Source organism: Cyanistes caeruleus, chromosome 15 (assembly GCF_971803275.1).
Source record: "Cyanistes caeruleus chromosome 15, bCyaCae1.hap1.1, whole genome shotgun sequence".
NCBI lineage: Eukaryota > Metazoa > Chordata > Aves > Passeriformes > Paridae > Cyanistes > Cyanistes caeruleus.
The window spans coordinates 6508736-6529864 of NC_141715.1; the positions used below are offsets into that span (position 1 = coordinate 6508736).

General features: G+C 59.2%; 2 protein-coding genes and 1 long non-coding RNA gene across 7 annotated transcripts in view; 1 reads left to right on the plus strand and 2 right to left on the minus strand.

The window, feature by feature from the left end:
• MYOZ3 (myozenin 3) lies at nt 1-6948 on the minus strand. 4 transcript variants are annotated; one of them, XM_023935945.2, is made up of 7 exons: nt 6436-6948; nt 5437-5523; nt 4980-5143; nt 4676-4750; nt 4429-4576; nt 3995-4166; nt 1-1504 (listed from the first exon to the last, which is right to left on the minus strand). In XM_023935945.2, the coding sequence occupies exons 2-7, from the start codon at nt 5465-5467 to the stop codon at nt 1342-1344; spliced, it is 753 nt and encodes a 250-aa protein (XP_023791713.2). In that variant the 5' UTR covers nt 5468-5523; nt 6436-6948; the 3' UTR covers nt 1-1341. The 4 variants fall into 4 exon arrangements, with proteins under 4 accessions (XP_023791713.2, XP_023791715.2, XP_023791714.2 ...); XM_023935947.2 differs by having other exon boundaries at nt 5437-5519; nt 6436-6574; XM_023935946.2 differs by having other exon boundaries at nt 6427-6557.
• LOC147650348 (uncharacterized) lies at nt 6701-7635 on the plus strand. The gene is made up of 3 exons (XR_015276817.1): nt 6701-6827; nt 7309-7426; nt 7532-7635. It is a non-coding gene; the product is annotated as an uncharacterized LOC147650348 (long non-coding RNA).
• The window catches only part of SYNPO (synaptopodin), a 22512-nt gene continuing 8323 nt past the window's right edge, over nt 6941-21129 (minus strand). Inside the window, exons 3-5 of one of the 2 annotated variants that reach the window (XR_015276816.1) lie at nt 10212-12133; nt 7731-8977; nt 6941-7679 (exon numbers count right to left, since the gene is read on the minus strand). Coding sequence is in view for 1 of the 2 variants with exons in the window: in XM_086852115.1 (XP_086708241.1) it covers nt 8201-8977; nt 10212-12133 (2699 nt within the window). In the remaining variant the exon portion in view is untranslated. Of the gene's footprint in view, nt 8978-10211; nt 12134-21129 lie in introns of both variants that reach the window. The other variant, XM_086852115.1, reaches the window with a different exon arrangement.

The following is a 21129-nucleotide window of genomic DNA, read 5'->3' on the forward strand; positions in this document are numbered from 1 at the left end:
AGCAGTTAAGCATCAGATTTATTGTTTCTAAGGAACAAACCATTTTTCTTATTATTTACTTGCCCCCTCCTGCTTCTGTGGGAAGCAGAGTAATGAGATCTTCCCACCTGAATAGTGTGTTGTGGCAGCAGAGTCCCTGCGTGGGGTTTGCTCTGCACAGCGATACAAACCTCACATATGAGGCAGCTGCTAACTGCATTTTTACCACAACATTTACTTGCCCCATTTAACCACAGTGGTGGAAAAAGGAACTTTTATCCTGGTGCTTTTAGGAGTATAAGAAAGGGTAACATTAAGAACCTGACAAAAGCAATTGAAGGAGGCCTGTGCTGAGTCAGATTTTGAGAGTGGGCTTCCCCAGATGTTCTGGTGACTGTAGGCTGTTGTTAGCTGCATGTCCCACTGTGTGTCACTGCTGAAAACGTTGGTGTGGTTGGATCCTCACTGCTGATTTTCATGTTCCCAGGGAAGCCCGTGCTTGCTCTGGAGGCACAGCTGTGCTGCTTTTCCTTCCCGCTGAAGTTACCAGAACGTGCTGGCAGCATCCTCACATGGTGTGGTTCTGCAGGGCAGTGGGTCCAGGCAGGGCCTGATCCTTGACCAACTGCATGAAGCAAGTCTGGTCTAAGTCACTCCAAGAGCCTAGATTACATTTCAAGCGAGACACATAAAGAGCGGTAGGAAGGGGAAGATAGCTGCCAAGTGCTAGCCTGTAGCTCATGGAAAATGGTACAAGTTTCCAGCTCCCAGTGTTCCTCTCCCCTCTATTGTGGCTGTGCTGTGTTGGTAAACAGGTAGATTCCCACTCCTTCATTTGTTTTTGTTGTCCAGCCAAGCTCAAGGTAGCTGCTTTAAACATGCCAATGCCTCAAGTAACTTGTTTTGCTAGTGCTCTTCCATTATCACCTCCTCTCTGTGTCCTGCCTGGAATGACAGGTGCAGGGTTGTCCTGAAGATGGAATTTCTCTGCAAAAGCACCAGCTGTCCAAGCAGGTCTCGTGTGTCAGTGAGGATGCAGTGAGGCAGCTTGGTGTGTTGCAGCTGGCAGTGCTGCTGTTTTCCATGAGGCAGGGAAGAGGACAGGCTGTACGGGATGTTTTGTACAGGAGCTTGTGGGGATCTGCTGGATTAACAGCGAGGACTTGGCTGGTTGGCTTGGTACTGACTGCAGGGGGAATTCAGAATGGTCCCACACTCGAGCTCAGTCAAACTCCATTCAAAGATGACAACCCAAGCCCACCAGCTGAGCTTTCACAAAGTTTACCTGCCCCGCCTCCCCTGCGAGTGTGTCCGAGTCCAGTGAGGGAACCATCCGTGGCCGTGGGGAAGGGAGCGCACGTCCTACAGCTCTTCGCTCTCTGGCAGGATCCGCACCCAGCCTTGGGCCACCCTGTTGAAGTTGGGCCTGTGGGAAATCAGCTCCAGCACACTCAGGTTTTCCAGCTCTATGGTGGGCAAAGAGAACGGCTCACCAACCAATGCCCTGTCAAACGGGGCCGGAGTCCTGCAGCACGAGGAGAAGCACACTTGGTCACAAGGAGAGGCTGGGCACGTTGTGAAGGTGTTAGAAAAAATAAGCTTGGATTTACTGAGTCCAGCAATGTAGCAATGCCTGTTAGAAATTACAACCCTCCTCTTCCACCCAGGACACTGCTAGAGCCCTGCCAGCCCAGCAAGGTGGTTCTCTGGTACACCTCAACTCAAACTTTGGCAAGCCTGCAGAATGGGGTTTGGTGCCTGGGTGTTGGTGGAAGTGTTCTGCACATGGAAGGGCTTAGATTCAGAGACCAGTAATAGTGACAAACCCCCGGTCTTGAGCTCCTGTGTCCTGCAGAGGGCTGAGGCTGACAGCGCTGCTCCAGATCACTCTGGCACATACAGCTCTATTGGCCCTGGCTCCATCCCGCCCTTTGGGACGGCTCCTCGTGAACAATGACTAACAGGAGGAGCAGTGTGGGGGCAAGAGCTGTCATCTCTTTCTGGAGAAATGTGGAAAGGGACACTGGGGAAGAGTGTGCCAGCCCCCAAAAAGCCAAGAATGTTGGTTTTGGAGCAGTACATGGGGGCTGAGCTATCAGTGAGGCAAAAGTGGGAATGTTTGCTTTGGGAAGCACTGTTAGAACATGAATAACGTGGCACTGTTTTGCAACAGAGGAGAAATAAGAGGGGGAAAGGCAAATGAGAGAAGGTTGTTCTAGGAACTTTTTTTGGGGGAAAGAGAGTCTTTGTCAAAGCTTGGTTTTCACTCTCTTAAGGCAGCACACCTTAGCAAGGTGGCCCAGGTTTTTGCATCACAATCTGAATGTTTAAAATTGGGGATAAATCAGCCTGCTTTAACGCAGTTGCCATGGAGATGGTGGACTTGCCCTTGCCCTGTGACCATGGGAGCTGTGCTGGGATTCAGCTAGCCTTAGGCAAGGCCACTGGCTTTTCGATAGCCAGTTTGTTCCAAAACGTTTGTTTTTCTGTGGTTTGGTATTTGAACTGAGAAGTGATTCAAAAGCCAGCAGCTTGGAAGATCATGAAAAGCCCAGTTAAAAGCAGATTGGCTTTCTGAATCTTCCTGCTTCACTGAAGAATTAGAGGAGGTGGCAAGAGGCTTGGAGTTAAATTAACATCCATCTGTATTAAATTACAGTTGAAGACTTTAAATAGAAAGGCAGCGTGTGAGAGGGGAGAAATGGTACAGGGTAGAGTATTATTCAGAAACATGTCCTTGCTTCAGTCCCTGTCCATAAATAAATCCTGAGGCAGGAACATGGTTAAATGTTGAAAAAAAAGAGCCAAGTGTCTGCAGCAGCTTCTTGTTCTCCCCCTGCAGCACCTCCTTGGCTCTAACTCAAGGAGAGCCACATGGCAAAGCCCCAGGGCTGAGGGGGAGGAGAGCAGCAAAGGGACGGTGGTGGCCAGGCTCATCTCTGCCCTTTAGGATGGCTTTTCCCACAAGGAGGGGTTGTGGTCCCCCACAGCCCCTTCTGCCAAGTGCTGGTACAGCAGTTGTGTCCCCCACACCACAAACCCAGCCCTGGGGTGGGTGCAGGGAGCTGCTGTTGGCACAGTCTGATGGGGAGCAGTGCTGTGTCCCGGGGGGAAACTCCAGTGGGAACCTGCCCACTGGAAGGTGACTTTGGCCAGGCCAACAAAACCAATATAATTCCATCCTCATGACAGAGGATTTCAGGAAGGAGGACAGACAGGACTCCTTTTGCTGATACCCTGGGATGAAGTTCAGCTTAAAAGTTCAGTTCTCATTATTCTGCTGTGTGCTGTTGGTGATTTGCTACCACCAGATCTCCATCTCCTGGATCCCCACCAAGCACCTTTCCATAAAGGAGATCTGTCTTGGCAGTCTTTGCTGCAGGGTCCCACCTTTGACCCCAGTGTAATTTGGAGGTCTGAGGAGGCACCAGCTGTGCTCCATCAGAAGCACCCACAGGGCCTGGAGTTTGCCAGGCTGAGCCACCAGAAACCCCCTGGCTCGGAGGCTTTGGGCTCAAGCAGGTGTTTGGATGGAATCTGGTGACCTCTTAGCACTCTGTGGGAAGATTAACCTTATACCCCTACTGCTTCCAGCAGCTGCTTGAATACCTTATTGAAATTAGGAAAGAGACTTGGCACTCTGTCATTCCTCCACCCAGCCCAGAGCTGAGCCCAGCTGGGAACAGAAGCGATTCCGTCTCCAGGACCATGTGTGTAAGAACTGGTCCTCCCAAATTTCGTCCCTGAAGTTACCCAGTGAGATCAAGCTGCTTAAGGCTGTACAAGCCCAGTAGTGGAGCTGAGAGGAGATCTGGGGGAGAGCTGCTGGAGGCAAGAACCTTTGCAGGGAACCACAGAGGCGCTCCTGAGTGGGAAAAGAGCATTCTGAGCTGTGCTCCTGTGGGGTATAAAGTGGGCATGAATGGTGGAATTTTCCTGGCAGGATGGTGGGTGCTCCTGGAGGCTGAAGGGTTTGGCCAAGGGCTGGTGTGGCTGGCAGTGTCTGCCCTGTTACCTGTTGAAGCTCCTGAAGTCCCACGCAGGGGGTCTCATGGGCGGCGGGTTCTTGCCATACGCAGCACTGTCACTGTCACCAAAGAGCTCCTGCCATGGGGACCGGTAGCCCTTGGGGATGGCAGTGACATTGAACTTCTCATGAGGAATTTCTTTAAGGGGGCTCGAGTACCCTGCACAAAGGAGAGACAGTGTGGGCTGCTGGGGCCACAGCCAGGCTGAGGCAGGGGGCTGGGAACAGCTCAGCCTCTCCATGGCCATGGAAGACATGTTACTGGGAATGTGTATCTACAACAAGTAGATAAAGATACATATTTTCACATATAAAATCTCTGGGGGAGGGTTGGGCAGACCCCTCAGCAGCTCACTGCCTCCAGCCCCGTGTTGCTGAGATCACAGCAGTGCTGGGTTCAGGTGCAGGAAGCATTCACTTACCTGGGGCCAGGGCACTGGGGTTCAGGACTTTGCTCATGTGCAAGACCTTCTCTGACTTCTTGGGTACTTCTGGAGGGCCACCTTGGGGGGATGCTGCTACGTGGAGCTCAGAGTGATAATTCTCCTGGCCCTCAGCATTCTCCCCTGCCTGTGGAGGGGAGAGTTAGCAGGAACAGGGGGAGCTCCCCCTGCCCATTTGGGACTTGGGGTGGTTGAAAGCACCTCAGAGCTTCCTCCATTTACTCACCATCTGTTCATTCACTGTTCCTTCTGGATAACCTTTCCCAGTGTGGTGTGAGCCACCTGCCCCTTGCCCTGGGAGCTGCAGGAGACAATGGGTGGGTGCAGAGGGGGATCAGCACCATCTCCCTCCTCTTTGGTGGATATTGAACCCCATGTTTGCCCATCTCCATCACCAAGACATCTCTCCCTTCACCTCTGCATAGCAGTCAGCCAACCATGGCTGTCCTGCGGAGAGACCACTGACCCCAGCAGGAATTCCTTCTCTGGCAAGGCTGCAAGAGCCAGGGAAGGGCTGTCCTCAGACCCACCTGCCTGGAGCCGCTGGGATGCTCAAAGACAAAGCGCTGCACTCGCTTCTGGCGCTGCTGGAAGAGCCGGGAGCCGCGGTTGTTCTGCAGGGAGAGCTCCTCGATCATCAGGTCCTGAGCTGTGCTCATCTTCTTCCCCAGGTCCAGCTGGGGCTCTGAAGAGGCTGGGAGAGCACAGCCACAGCTGAGGATGCTGCAGTGTTGGGGACCCCAACCAGCACAGACCATTATCCCCTCATTGGGATCTCTGTTTTGTGGCCGGGCCATTTGCCCACGCTAGGGGCTGGAGTTTCCTCAGTGTGAGGAATTGTCAGGGAGCTCCAGAGGTTCAAGCAGCCTCTCCCACCCTTGTGCATGGACTGTTCCAGCAAAAGCAGGGCAAGTGGCCTTAACCAGAGCTGGGTCTGCCCCCAGGCAGCATTGTCCTGGGGCTGGTGACACACCTGCACCCCCTTACCATCTCCAGGGCCCGGTCTCATGATGGCCATCACTTCCTGCTGTGCTCTTGGGGCAGCTCTGTGGGAGGGGGATGGATCCTGGCTGGCTGGAAGAGAGAGGCACTCCAAGAGTGACACCAAACATGGGAATATGTCACCCCAGGCATGCCCCAGAGAGATGCTAGGATTCAGCTGAGCATCTCTCTCGGTCAGCATCACCCCCAAGCATCAGCCCTGTCAGCATCATCCCTAAACATCTCCTTGCATCACTCTCTGTCCCCTTCAACAGACACAGGGAATGATCAAATCACACTGCCCCTCAGCCCCTGCCTGTCATTCTTCCTCTCTGCCTTTCTTTAGGGCAAAACCTGTCCTTGCCTCTGTCTTTGCCCACAGTGAGCCTTGTGCCCCAAGCGCCCTCGGAGCAGCAGCTGCTGGACAAGCAGGGGCCTGGCTCCCGCCCCCCAGCACCTCCGCCTTAGCAGAGCTATTTTCAGCTGCTGGCTCCAAGGGTGCAGGAGCTGCAGCCCTGAACCTGCCGGGACCTGGTGAGCCCAGCCAGCGGCAAGAAGGGTCATGGGACCACTCAGCTGGGTTGCTCCATTGTGGAGAGGCAGCTGGAAACCAGCTCCAGGCAGCACCCCCCGAGCTGCCCACCTGCAGCAGAGCCCTCCTGTGCTGCTGGGACACTCGGCTCCACAAGGGCTGTTTGACCCTGTTTGGTGCATCTGGCATCTGTCAGCTCCGGCTGATGCTGGGCAGCTTCCCCTAAGGGCCCTGCAGTGCTGGGGCTCCCGTGGGGCTGGGGTGCCTGCTACACAGCTCCCTGCCAGCTCTGAGTTCAGCATTAACCATCCACACAACGAGCTGGGGATCTGCACCCCATCCTTCCCTCTTCCCACTCCAGGGACACTGTACCCTGACCCCCACAGTGGTGGTGTCCCCTTTTCCAAGGACATCCCCAAGCTCTGTCCACCCACCCACCTGCTGACCCCCACGTGGGACCTCACCTTCCCTACCTGGCCAGGGGATACCCCAGATGCTGGGAACTGAAGATGCTTCTCCTGCTGCACTGGGGATGAGGATGAAGCCAAGCTGCAGCCACCAGCACTCGGTGGCCTCTGCTGGCCCTTCACGGCACCCTTGGGCTCCTGCTGCTCGCCCCAACCCGCCCTGGGCTCCAGCCCAGATGCCAAGGTCCAGCCACGGGACAGAAGTTATTTCTGGCTGAGAAAGGGGGCGGAGCAGGGCTGTGACCCTTGGGGACCGGGATGCCGTCACCCCAGCACGGAGCAGGTCTGACTCACAGGGATGAGGATGCCATAATCCTGGCACAGAGCAGGGCTCTGACCCTTGGGGACCAGGACACCATCAACCCAGCACGGAGCAGGGCTGACCCACACAGATGCAGGTACTGTCACTTGGCATGGAGCAGGGCTGAGCCCTGGGGACATGTAGCAGCAGCAGGAGGTGGCCATGTGCCATGTGTGCCCAGGCCACCTCGGGGACAGATCAGAGCCGGGCTGGGTGGAATAACGGCGGTTTATTTCTGAAGGGGGTATACAGTGGTGAGGTGAAGGCAGGCTGTGGTGGCTGCTGGAGTGAGGGTGGGAGATGTGTCCTGGGAATGGGGGGCTGTGTTCCAGGAGGGGCAGCCTGCAGTGTGGAGGTGCTCCAGGGAACAGGGGTGGGCTGGCTTCAACACCATGTCCTGGGGAAAGGGAAGGGGTGACGGGCTCCGTGAATGGCGATATGCCCTGGCATCCCAAACACAACCTCTTTTCCAGGGCTGGTCTCACTGGCCCCAAGGTGTGGGGAACCAACATTCTCAGAATCACCTTCTGTGCCAACACCTCCTTCAAACCCTCTGCAACTTCTACCATTTCCTTCAGCCCCTACAGTTCCCCACCTGCCCTGGCTGTCACAGCGCCCATCGGTTCCCGTGTGTGCCTGCATCCCAACGGAGCGGGGATGGGGATGTGGTGAACCTGGGGATGTGGACAGTGAAAGGTACAAGATGGGGCTGTCCCTCATGGTCTGGGCAGGGTGGGAGGGCACCTGTAAACAGTCCCCTTAACATGGCAATAAATAACTTTGGCTCTTTTTTGTCTCCAGGGAAAGAAGGATTTGGGAGAATTTCTTTGAGAAGGAGTCAAAAGTTTCAAATTGAAAAAAAGGCAGTGAAGAACTGGAGGACTAGAACTAAAAATAAAATTTTCCTCTCCAAAATCTTGTTTCAATTGACACTGGCCAAATCTAGAGGCTGGGAGAGGCTGGGAGAGGCTGGGAGAGGCTGGGAGAGGCTGGGAGAGGCTGGGAGAGGCTGGGAGAGGCTGGGAGAGGCTGGGAGAGGGAACCTGGTCATGGCATCCAGTCGATGCAGCCCACCCGCAGCAGATGTGCCACCCCAGGGAAGCAAAGCTGCAGTGACACCCCGGGATAACACCTGGGAGCCGGGGACACGGGGGACCACAAGCCCATCCCATCCTGGCCGTGCGGGATGGGGCAGGCAGGGACTGCCGAGGGAGGAGGATCGGCTCCCCCTCTCTGCCTGCTGAGCACGCAGTCCTGCCACGAAAGGTTAGGGAGGTAAAAATAGAGCGGGGCCATGGGACGGCGGGCGGGCGGGAGGCACCTGACCCCTCTGGCACACAGAGGGGCCGCGGCAGCTCCGAAGGGACAGATTTTTGGGGTTGGTGTGTTCCCGGTGGGGGTGAGCGGGTGGCATCACCCGGGCTGGCGGGTCGAGGGAGAGAGAGGGTTTTTTGACGGGGGCTGGCTTCTCTAGGAGGTGCAGGGAGCCCCTGAGGGCAGACCCCCCGTCTTCAGCCGCAGGCTGCTGGTCCAGCCCCGGGGACAGAGGTTGAAGCTGTGGATTCCCGGGCTCTTGGTCCCCGAGTCTTCGGAGTCGAGGGAGACGTCCGAGTCCGTCGGGGACCGGGAGGTGCAGCGCTTGGCCGGGGAGCGCCCGCCCGCCACGGGGGATGGCAGGGGGCTCTTGGGGACGGGGGACAGCCTGGGCACGGGGCAGGGAGACGCGCTGGAAGACAGCAGGAGCCGGCGACCCTCCGCCCAGGCGGCTCGGGGCATCCCGGGGGAGGCACAGAACTGGGGGCTGCCTGCCCGGGGGGATCGCAGGGGGCTTTTGTGGGTGGGCGAGGGGCTGCCCAGGCTGCCCAGGCTCCCCAGCACGCTGCTGGCAGCCTGCAGTGCCGGCGCTCTCGGCCCCAGCCGGGGCGACTGGGGCAGGCTGGGGGGGCCGGCAGAGATGGGGGTGAAGGGCCGGGAGCTCTCCAGCCCCACGGCTTTGGGAGAGGAGCTCTTCCTGCGGGCAGCGTTGATGATGTTCCTGGCGAGCCGCGCTTGCATCTGCCGGCTGGCCCGGGGGTCCGCGTCCTGCCGCAGCGGGGACAGGGACCTCTCGCTCCACGGAGGGGACGTGGGGGGTCCCTCATCCAGCTCGGGCACCGAGGCCGGGCTGGCCCAGCCGTCCAGGCTGCCCGGGCGCCGCGCCAGCCGGGGCGTCCAGGTGGGCGATGCAGGGAGGGACGAGCGCCTGTCCTGGAGAGGGACAGAGAGCGGGTCAGTGACCCCCACTCGGGGGGACGAAGGGACAGAGCAGGGGGTACAGGAGGGTGCCAAGGTAAGATTCATGCTGGCACAGCCCCACAGGAGCCGGGGATGTCTCCTCGTGCATTGCACCCCTGCAAGGGGTCCCCAAAACGCGTTTGACCCTGCACGCCCAAGCCCACCAAGGAGATCGGGGCAAGCTGAGCCTGCCGGTCATCATCCTTGCCCAGAATATGTCCCAGGACCTCTGACAACCTGCAGCTTCCTAAAGTCTCCCTCTGGGGGCTGCTCGGAGCCCCCGTCGCACTGCCCCAGGACCCCTCAGCCAGCACTGCTCCCCAGACCACAGGAAAGAGAAGAGCCACGTGTGACAGCGCAGAGAGTGTATTCAGAAAGAGGGGGAAAAAGAAAAATGCAGGAGAAATAAAGCACAGTCAAAAGGCAACTTGGCACCATGGGGAAAGTGGTGAGAGGGCATGGGCAGAGGCACAGCTGGATGATGCCTTGGGCTGGACATCACCCAGCAGCCCTGGCACCCTCCTCATCCCAGCACATCCCTTGCTTCCAGCAGTGCCCACCCCAGCAGGGACAGAGACCCCGCGGTGTCCCCGGGCCCAGCAGCACTGGACTCTGCCATTCCCCGAGGGATGCAGTTCTTCCTCCACAGTGAGGAAGCAAACGAGGACAGATCCTGAAGGAGCAACAGAAGAGCCAGGAGCAGGCACAGTGAGGCAGAAAGGCAGCGTGTCCCCTCCAGGTTTGCTTTGGTAGGAGGCTGAGAAGAGCCACAGGACAGAGGGGATGTGGAGGAGCAGACAGAGCTCTGAGAGCTGGAAAAGCTGGAGGTGAGGAAAGGAGGGAGCCAGAGGTGTGATGCTCCATACAGTTTCCAGGTGAGAGAAGAGTAAGATCAGCCTTGTGGGACTGGCAGCCTCCTACTGACTCTTTGGGAATCCTGCAGGCTCTGTGCCCAGTTCCTGCTGCCTCCCCGGGACTCCTCAGCTCCTGTTGCACCGGGGGCTCAGCAGCGCCTGTCACCCGCTGTCCCAGCACTGCAGCCTCACAACCACTTCTTTTTTCTATTTTCTTTTCTTTCCCCCCTCCTTTTTTTTGTGGTTGGTTTGGCTTTTGGCACTCCCATGAGCAGTTAGGGAGGACTCAGCCTAGCACCCCTGTGTTTTTCTCTCTGCCACCATTACTTGTAGTAAAAAGAAGGTTTCCACACCTGCGGCTCGATGCCGGCATTCCTGGTGGAGTAGGAGGGCCGGGGTGCCTGGAAGCCTGCCTTTGCCCGGGGCGGCAGCAGGCGGCACGGGGAGGCCAGCAGCACCTCAGCCGGGGCTCCAGGACCGGCACGGCTGTCGGGAGTCAGGGGCAGAGCCCCGGCAGCACTGGGGAAGGGGCTGGCAGTGGTCTGGCCGGCGCTGGGCACCACGGTGGGATGCCAAACCGGGGAAGGAGGCAACGGAGAGGTCGGGCAGGAGGCTTGCTGGGGATAGGGGTAGGAGTCGGGGAGAGAGGGTCTGGGTGGAGGCATCTCCTGGGGCATGGACCTTGTTGGCCTCTTGGATGGGGAGAGGATGAAGAGAGAAGACTGGAGCTGGTAAGGCTGGTGCTTGGAGATCTCCAGCTCCTTCTGGGACACCTCATTCTCCATTAGGTTGCTGCCATACAGCGATGCAGGAGGGGTTTTGGAGGGCCTGCAGGGACTCTTGGAGGGGCGTCTGGAGACCATGGGTGACAGGTAAGCATTGTTGTCATACTTCCAGGAGGGAGGCAGGGACATGGTGGGCGATGGGGACCGCAGCAGCTCAGGCTGGGAGGGGGCCTCAATGATGAACTTCTCCATCCTGGATTGTCGGCGGGCAAAGAGCTCAGCTCCCTTCCCTCTCGCTTCAGTGAGGATGTGGCTGGGCTGTGGCTTCTTCTTGGGCTGGATGGTGGGAGACTTGAGGCAGGAGGACCATGCTGGAGCATCCTCAGCTGGTGTGAGGTGCTGCACACCCCTGGCTGCACTGTTGGGGACAAAGTTCGCAGCTTCAGCCCCCAGGGCAAAGGGCTCATCCTCGGCACTGGGCTCCCTCTGCTCCTTCTGCTTCTTCCTGCTGTCTGCACTCTGAACCAGGTCCAGCAGGTCGGGGTTGGGGCCCAGCTTCGGCTTCTCCACGAAGGTGAACATGGACTTTCTGCTGGCTCTGCGGGCAGCTGACTCCTCCAGGATCCCTGTTTTGGGCAAGGGGTTTGGTCCACTCACCCCGCAGCCCAGAAGGGGATCTGGCAGCATCTTCTGCTCCTGGGTGGGGTACAGGGCCGAGTAGGCAGGGGGGGAGCGAACACGAGTGAGGGGTGGGGGGCTGCTGAGGGTCTCTGCGTAGGTTGGAGGTGGGGGCAGCTCGGGGGCAGGGGGCTCCTCGGCCGGCTGGGCACTGGCGGGGGATGCCTGAGTGCCGAAGGGTCTGGCCGTCCGGTTCTTCACAGGCTTGGGCTTGGCCAGGGTGAGATGGACCTCATAGTACTGCCGGCCCTGCGCCCCGTTCTGCTGCTGCCCGGCTGGCGATGCCCTGGCTGTGGCTGTCCCTGCTGGAGCGCTGGGCACCTCGCTAGGCACCTCACCGGGCACCTCACTGGGCACGCTGACGTTCTTTCCCTCCCCGGGGCTCTGTGCCACCACCAGTGCCGCCGTGTTCGGCCCCGCAGGGGCTCCTGCATTTCCGAGCCCCTCCACCTCTCTCTCCATCCCGCTGGCCGAGCGCTCCTGCACGCCGTTGGTGGTGGCCGATGCCATGTTCTCCTTCAGGTAAACGCTGAGTGGCACCTGCTGGGCTTCAGCAGGAAGCTCCTGGCACGGGGAGGCGTTTGCCAGCATGCCTTCTCCTGGATTGCCAGGCTGGGCAGGCTCCGGCTTCATCCTCTGCCCCTGGCTCTGCTCCATGGCCCCTTGGCAAGGCTGGGCAGCGGGGCTCAGCGGCAGCCCCCCGCCATGCCCGGCCCCCGAGAGCCCCTCAACGCGCTGCCTGCGCCGGTGGAACAGCAGGACACCCTTGGAGCTGGGGCCAGGAGCCGTGGTGAGCTGAGCTGCGATCCTCTGGCTCCGCGCCTTCGCCTCCTTCAGCTCCTTCTCCGAGAGGCTGGCGCTGCGGGAGAGACCTGGGAAGAGGAGAGAGGGGGATTAGGGCTTCAGTGGGAATGTGGGGTGTCAGTCCTCCCTGCCCAGGATTGGCAGCCCTTCCTCCAGGTATCCCCCGGCATCCCAGCTCTTTCCCTGGCAGGCGGGGAAAGGCGGGAGAGATGCACCGGGGCTGGGGTACACGGTTCAGGGGCACCGGGGACCCAGCACGGCCGTCACGAAGATGTCGGGACACGTGGAAAAGCCCAGGGGACACCTAGTGACACTCAGGACGTTTCCACCATCCCAGCCCGTATTTCAGCTGGGTTCTGCGCACCCGCTGCGCTGACCACACGGGAAAGGAATTTCTCCTCGCAGATCTCCGGCTGCAGCTCACATGGCTTCGGCCCCCGGCTCAAAGAGGCAGTGGAGGGGCCAGCGTGTGTCCCCCAGCCCCGCACCCCGAATCCCGGCACGTTCAGCCCCGACATAACCCGGGCACAGCGGGAAGATGACAATCCACCCCGATCTCACAGCAAGGCCGGTGGGCAGCCCTGGCGGGGGCTCAGGTATGGAGCAACACGAGATGGCAGCAGCCGACAGAAGCTGTGCAGCTGCTGCCCAGCTGGACACAGCCACCCTCACGCCTCGGGACTCAAGTGCTAAAAGCAAAGTGCTAAAAGCCTGGCGCGGGTCCTGCGGCGAGCAGCCCGGTGCCTCTGGGCTTCTCCTGTGCCGGACAAAGGTCAGGGCACCAGCCCTTCCCTGAGATCGAAAGGATGTGGAGCTGCCGGGAAAGCATTTTCTCAGAGTGAGCAATTTCCTATGAGCTTGCCCCCCCGAAAGCACCCGTGGGAAGGGCAGTGTCCCCCACCCTGCCGAGGCCACTCTTGGGCACAGACACCAGCGCCGACCATCAGCATCACCCCCGCACCCAGCAAGGGCGCAGCCCCTCTCCAAAGGCACTGCCAGGATGGCTCTGGTGGCTGGCTCTGCTCTGGCCCCAGCAGGGAGGTGGGTGGCCAAGACCGCCCGCTCCCAGCCCTGCTCCTCTTTCCTTCCCATCCCATCCCATCCCTTCCCGTCTTCCCTTCCTTCATGTGTTCCTCATTTTCTTGCCTTCTGTGCTGCTTGGGAGTCTTCCAGGATATTTTCAGCAGTGGCTCAGCCTACCAGCGAGGGAAAGGGATGGATGACTAAGCCAAATCCTTCCAGCAAGCCCACGGCAAGCAGGAGGGCTGCTGGAAGCTGGGCAACTCCTCTTCCTCGCCCTTCATCCCTCCTGCCTCCCCAAGCACCCCGCAAGTCCTCGCACACGGCTGAGGTGTGCGGGATGCCCTGGATGAAGTCTTCAGGCTGCCCGGCAGGAGGGATGTGCCTGGGCAAGGGGCAGAGATGCCAGTGGAAACTCTCCCGGAGACCAGGAGCCCGTCGGCAGCGGCGACGCCGGCGGCCGGGCCGCCCCGGTTGGCAGCCAGCATTGTCCAAGGCCCCGTTCCTATTTGCTTTGGCGGCGGCACAGAGCGCAGAGCGCAGAGCGGGGCCGCTGCTTCCTCCGGCCGGGCTGCCTGGACAGCGGCCAGCACCGAGCTCCCGCTCCGCCGGGTCACCCTCGCCGCCTTCATCTCCGAAACGGAGGAGAAACGCGGCCAAGGAGCCGTTGAGAAACAAGGCACAGGCTCCAGATGTCTGCGGCTTTCGTGCTCCGAGCGGAGCATCCCCGCTCCCTCCGAGGCCGGGGCTGCCTAAGAAGCCGAGCTCTCGGCGGAGCCATTTCGCAGCCTCTTGCTCTTGCTACTGCCTTTTAACAGCAAACGAGGGGCCCTGGGGGATCTCCTCCGTGCTGGAGGGATGACTCAGCTCTTGGCCGGCCCGTTCCTGCTTGGACAAGCCACCAGATACACTCCCACGTAGCCGGCACCGATGCTGGGATTTGCCCACCGGGATTTTGCCCCTGGGTGTCTCCACCCCTTGCTGCCGCCGCAGGCATGGGCATCACTCCAGGCCAGGGTTTGCTGCAGGCTGGACTCCCTCACCTAAAATCCCCTGCCTGGAATCCACTTCCATCCATATCCATCCGCTTCAGTCTTCCAGCAGCCCCTCTGCCCCTGCCTGCCCAGCACCCGGCGTTCCTGGGCTGGCCCACCGGGGTCCACTGGAAATGAATCCCTCAGGAGATTACTTGAGATGCTGAGGGTAAGAATTGCTCTTCACATCCGATTTTTATGACATAGATGAAGAGCATTGAAGCCTGTGGCAGTCCAGAGGAAATTGCTCCAGCCTGAGCCATGGGATGAGGTTATTCACCCAGTGCAAGGGCCTTTATCTGTCTGCCATGGTGTCTGGAGGGATTCTGCCACCTGGGGCAGTTTCTTCACCACTCACTCTCATCCCAGCCACAGGGAACATTCCATCATCCTTCTGTGCCATCTCCTGCCAGCTGGCAGCCCCAGGTGGGCTCTGGTTGGTCCTTTTCCCCAAACCCAGGCAGGCAGAAGGGAGCTGAATGCACTGAGAATGCCCGGGTGTTGAGAAGGAGGAAAAGGGGTGTGGGGCTGAAAGCAGCACAGGGAAGAGGCAAAAGTAAAACTACGTGTGTCCAAGGGCACTGGGAACTGGTCTCCACCCAATACCCTGAGCCACGTCCAAAATCCAGTGGGTGAAGTCCTTCCTTCCTTCCTTCCTTCCTTCCTTCCTTCCTTCCTTCCTTCCTTCCTTCCTTCCTTCCTTCCTTCCTTCCTTCCTTCCTTCCTTCCTTCCTTCCTTCCTTCCTTCCTTCCTTCCTTCCTTCCTTCCTTCCTTCCTTCCTTCCTTCCTTCCTTCCTTCCTTCCTTCCTTCCTTCCTTCCTTCCTTCCTTCCTTCCTTCCTTCCTTCCTTCCTTCCTTCCTTCCTTCCTTCCTTCCTTCCTTCCTTCCTTCCTTCCTTCCTTCCTTCCTTCCTTCCTTCCTTCCTTCCTTCCTTCCTTCCTTCCTTCCTTCCTTCCTTCCTTCCTTCCTTCCTTCCTTCCTTCCTTCCTTCCTTCCTTCCTTCCTTCCTTCCTTCCTTCCTTCCTTCCCTCCTTCCTTCCCTCCTTCCTTCCCTCCTTCCTTCCCTCCTTCCTTCCCTCCTTCCTTCCTTCCTTCCCTCCTTCCTTCCTTCCCTCCTTCCTTCCTTCCCTCCTTCCTTCCTTCCCTCCTTCCTTCCTTCCTTCCCTCCTTCCCTCCTTCCCTCCTTCCCTCCTTCCTTCCCTCCTTCCTTCCCTCCTTCCTTCCCTCCTTCCTTCCCTCCTTCCTTCCCTCCTTCCTTCCCTCCTTCCTTCCCTCCTTCCCTCCTTCCTTCCTTCCCTCCCTCCTTCCCTCCCTCCTTCCCTCCCTCCTTCCTTCCCTCCTTCCTTCCCTCCTTCCTTCCCTCCTTCCCTCCCTCCCCACACCATTCACTGGCTTGCCATGACACTGTCCCTCAGGAAGGAAACATCTCCCCTCTCCAAATGTCCCAAGTTCTTCCAAGACACCGAGCCCCCCCAGCCCCCTCCGCTGCCAGGTGCCCTCGCTGGGCCCTCCCTGTGATCCAGGGTTGCTGGGGAGGAGCTGCTCCCTGTGCTTCCTGTGCCCACGGAACTGCCAGTCCTGGCACACAGGAGCAGCTCCAAATGCTATTCTGGTTTAACACATTTCAGCTCTGGCCACAGAAGCCTATAGATCTCTATCTATAGATTTATATAGGCACTAGCTCTGTAGGTTTTCTGTTGCTCCAGGGGTGACTTCCTGAACATCCCTCAAGTGCAGGGCTTAACAGCTTCTTGCCGAGCTGTCAGTCATCCTTCCCACGGCACGTACAGTGCTCTCTCCTCCAGAGCGAGGATGACGAAGGTGATGAAAGGCATTTTTGTTGCTCTCACTTCCTGGACAGATGGGGGAAAAAATTCCTTCCATCTCAGCTTTCCATGCAAAGGATGGATCCCCCTGAAGGGTGCTAAAGCAGGATGTTTGAAGTCCAGCCAGGGAAGGCTGGAATCGCCATCTGACCCCAAATGAAGGTGAAGGATGTATCAGACATAGCTTATGACCCATCCTGTCCTAAGATGGACTCTGAGAGCTGACAAGGGATGAAGATTTGGCCTTAAATTGCAGTTTCACTGAACTGACAAATTCACTGAAAGCTGATGGTCTTGATATGGCTGGGGTGTCCCAGGAAGGACAACAGTGACTTGGAAGCTGTGACTGGTGAGAAGTCCTTGTATGCAGAGGGCGAGAAGTACCCAACTCCTCATGGGACCTGCAGGGTGCAACAGGTCATGTGAAATCCTGGAGTCAGAGCTGGCAGGTGGCTCCAGTCTTCAGTGTGGGCTCTGTCCCTGGCCTGCTCTGAGTCTGGGTGCTCGGCCATGCTCAGGGTGCCCTGCCAAACCACCCCTGACAGAGCATCCACCATCCATAACCAGCAGGCACTTCTCCCCATTTCCAAACATTTCTTGGACTTCTGTGGTCAACCCAGATGGTGCCTCTTGCTGGCAAAATCCCACTGGCAAAACCAAGAGTGAAACCAAGACAAACCCCATTTCCAGAGGGACACGCTCTGTGCCACCTGACACGAACCCTGGCGCACATCCACAGCAAGGCAACGCCGGGGAGAGGAGATCCAGTGTTTTCACCCAAACACTGAGGACTTTGGACACTGAGGAAATGTAAGCAGGTTTTTTGGCAGAGCAGCAAGCTGGCCCCTTGCCCCAGCTACAGCTGTGCAGGATTTTTTGCAGCCCGTACCAACTCACACACATTTAAGTCTGTGCACACATTTCCCTCCAGCTCCCAGTTATCCCAAATAATCTGCAGCTAGGAAAACACAGAGGGTAGCAGAGACAGGCAGCTGAGCTAGCTAGAAACGGATATGATTCAAACATATGGGTAGAAAGATGACAATTTTCTGCCTCATTCCCAGCTTCCAACCCTCCTATGCCCCAGATACAAAACCTTCATGAAGTTTTTATCCGTGCTGGCCCTGCAGCCCCAAAAAGATCCAGCTCAAGTGGTGGGTGCTGTGGTGGGATCAACCTTGCCTGCCTGGCAGACGCTCTGTGCTGGGCCTCTCCACACTGGTGCCTTTGCCAGTGACAAAATGTGGCACAGCAAGAAAATTCGTTGCGCTTGCAAGTTTTCCCTGTGCTCTGTTCGCAGGGGCTTTGCTGGATTTGGAGCTGTTTTGCCTCCCCACACTCCTCCTGTCTCACAGCCGTGCCCAATTCCTGCTGAAATGGCCCCGCAGTCTCCAAGCAGCAAGTCCTGGGGCACCCAGCTCCCACAGCGGGAGGAGAAGGGGGCGGTGGGGATTAAGTTGGAACGGGAGCTGTCTGTCCCTGCCCAGTTCCCGGGGGATGCAGTGAGCAGCCCCAGCCCCACATCCGCCCACACTGGGCAAGAAGCTGTTGCCACCACACAGGTGGAGACAGCAGCTTCCCCACCTGGCTAAAATCAAGCTTTTATGTTTGGAAAAGGCGGCTGGACCGGGCAGACCTCGCCCATCCACCCCGAGTGCGGCGGAACCAGCCCGTCCCACGGCCGGGTACCACGGGGATTCCATCCTGCCTGGAAAGTGCGTCCCAGCCCCGCTCTGCCCAAAGCTGCTGGAACTCTCGGCCGCCCATGCAAGGTCCCGGGGACAGCCCCGCCGGGCTGGTGCCCCGAGCCAGCGGCGCTGGCCTGGCCAGAGAAGGTCAAATGGCTCCGACTGTCCCTGGGGGGTGGGCAGAGCGGGGAGGGCAGCGGAACGAAACGGGGCCTTTGCCTGTCCCTTGCACAATCCGTAAAGGATCCATCCTGCTGGCTGCCAAGCCGAGGGACAGACCTCGTGTCCCCAGCATGGGTGGCGTGGCCAGGGGAGGTCATGTCCCCGACGCAGGGGACATGGCCTGGGAGGACGTTCTGCGGGGCTGGGAGGTGCGACCCTGCGAGCCCCGAGGACCCCGGCGTCCCTCCACGTCCCCACCGTGTGTCCCCGCTGCGCCTCCCACGCCCCACATCGGACACTCGGTGCCGGCAGAGGGAACCGACACCTGCCCCGCTCGTTCCTGGAGCCGAACCCCGCTCAGCCCCGGCTGTGTGCGCCCCATCGCCCACCCCTCGCCCACCATCGCACCCACGGCACTTCTGGGCATGCACTCCCGGCCCCCCGCGCTGCACCCCGGACCCCTGTGCACCCCCCGCTCCGCCAGCCCCCGGCACCCCGGACACCCCAACACCCGGCTGCGCTCCCCTCTGCGTGCCCACACAGCCTCCTTCCCCCGTCACTCTGCACTGGCACCCCCCGGACCCCCCGCTCCCTGCGCTCCGTACCCCTCCAGCCCGACCGTCCCCGCGGTGCCGGGTGCCGGTGCCGCCTCCCCGCGCAGCCCGACTGCACCGGGGAGGAGGCGGCGGGCAGGAAAGTTGCGGCAGCTCCGCCCTCGGAGCGGGCCCGGGGGGGCGGCGGGCGGGGGCCGGGGCCGGGGGGTGGCGGGTCCTGCCGGCACTGCCCCTGCCCGCCCCGACAGACCGACCGAGCGGACGGGACGGGTCCCTCCCCGCCCGGCCACTCTGGCAGCCGCCCCGCCGACCCCGACGTTTCTGCTCCGCCGCTTCTCGTCCCGGCTGGGTCAGCCCTGAGCCCGCTGCGGGGCGGGAGAAGCCTGGACATCCCCTTACCCATCCCGGGGCATCCCCTTTCCAGTCCAGGGCATCCCCTTATCCCATTCTGGGGCATCTCTGTCTCCCAGCCCTGCACATTCCCCTTAACAGTCTTGAGCATCCTGTTCCCGGGACACCTCCTTACCCAGCCCTTCACCCTGTTTCACTCCTCCCCCTCGCAGCACCTTACGTTTCAGACACTGCTGGGGGTGTAGGGCCTCCCTTTTCCGCAGGTTTCCCCAGTGCCTAAAGTCTTCAGGCACTTGGGGGGAGGCAAAAATCCAGAGACAAAAATCCAGAGACAAAAATCCAGCACGGGTGTCACTGCTCTGGAGACCTCTTGGAAACAGCACTGAATCCCTTCTGCCAGGGCTGGTCTGCTCCCAGTCACAAGGGAACCGCAGTCCTGGGCAAGATGATCCCTGGGGAGCCACCATCACCTCCCACCTCCACCACCCGGCTGGGGCTGCAGAGCTCCCTGGCTGCAGGTGAGAACAGCCTCACCCCCTTCCCATGCCCGTCCACACCTCAGGATGAGCTCTTGGCTTGATTTTTGCCTTTCTAATTTCCTTTCTTCCTGCCCCTCTGTGCTTTTTGTGCTTTCCTGGTTTTTGAGGGAACCTGGCGCTGGCTCTGCAGCCCCCAGGGAGCGAAACCTTCCATTTATTTGCACACCAGACAGAGAAACCAGTCCTGCCTCCTGCATCTCCCAGCCACTGCCTCTACCCGGGGCTCCTGCGCTCCCCAGCCTGCCCCGAGAGGTGCCAGCCAGCCCGGGCCGCTGTGCCGGATATCGAGAGCAGCCAGCCTGGCCTTGGGCTGCTGGATGGGGACCAAAGGGGCACCTGGGACCCGCCTGGGTGGGTCCACACAGCTCAAAGTGGGACATGGGTTTGGCTCCCAACTCCCAGGGCCAGCCCTCCACCACTCTGGGTGTGGATGGATGCACCCTCTTCTCCTGAAGAAGGTGGAAGAGGTGGGGGTTCCTGTACCCCATGGCAGCTAAAGAGAAGAGGAGCAAATCCCTGACATCTCCCAGGGATGCTGCCACAAGCAGCCTGCTGCAGGAACAGCCCTAGTGCCACCTGTGAGGGCACCTGCCCTTTCCTCTCACCTGTGCTGAGCCAATCCTCTGTTTCCCAAACCTGCAGGCTCTTTGCAAGGTCCCAGAGCTGCTCCCAGCTCTCAGGACCCTCAGTGACATCCTGCCTGGAGGCTCTGGAAAGTCTGACGGGTCCTGCAGGCAGTGGCTGGTGGTGATCTCACTTGGAGGGGGAGGAAACGGGACAGACAAACTCTTTCCAACAAACCTGTTGAGTTACTTTAAAATTCCAGGCTGGCAGCAAAAGTGCTGGATGGCGGCGGGGATTAGGAAAATGCTGAGCCCGGACAGAGTCAGGCCTGACCTTTCCCCACCGCAGATCTGCCATCCCGGAGCAGTGAGAAATGGGAAGACTATTTGGGTCCATCTGGTTTGTGTGCTGAGCCCTGAAACACGATGCTGCTGGGGCAGCTGTGAGCCAAAGGGCTTGGCTGAGCTTCCCAGCCTGTGTCCCATCCAGGAGCCGCTGGTTTTGAGGATGTCTGACACCGCAAAAAGGCAGGGAGTGCATTCTGGACACCAGGTTCATGTCAAGCATCCCCAGTCGGTCCCACCCCATCCCACCCAGTCCTGGGGGCTGCCTTGGGAAAACCAGGCTCTGAGCTGGGCAGCAGCATCTGATAATGCCATCCTGTGGGGACAGGGACACACCTGCCTTGGCCCTGTGGGGCAGCTGAGATAACAGCTGGGCAGGAGAAAAATAGAAAGGAGGGTGGAAGCGGGGTTTAAAAATGGGTGCAATGCCTGTAAGAGGATGGGTTCTGTGGGAGCATCTCCCCCGGGGAGGTGGAGCAGTCCAGGCATGGCAGCAGCCCCAGTAACCCTAAATATGAACCTGTGTTTGTGTCACTGTGGCTGAAGGGACAGTCATGGGCAGAGAGGAATAGCTGTGGCACGGGGCCATGAAGGGAGGCAGTGGCAGAGAGCATTGTAGCAAGCAACCAGACTGAAATAAAGTGCTTAGTTTTTAAACCAGGGGCTGACAAAAATGGCCCAAAGCCACGTGAGGGAGTCTTGGCCAACCCCAATCAATGGAGGAGAGGTGTCCCTGTCCCAGACAGTGCCACAGGAGCTGGTCCTGATCACTCTTGAGCACGATCCCACCAGGCCCCATGGCCAGGGTGAGGGCTGGGAACTCCATCCTGTTTATGCCCAACTTAGGGATGGGTTGAGTTCCTGGAGACAGTGGGAACCCGCCTGCTGCCTTCCCACCCCCCTCCCGAGAAAAGCCACAGATTCCTCCTTATTTTTAAGGCCAGAGAGATCATCTCAAGCTAAATTAATCCCAGCAGCTCT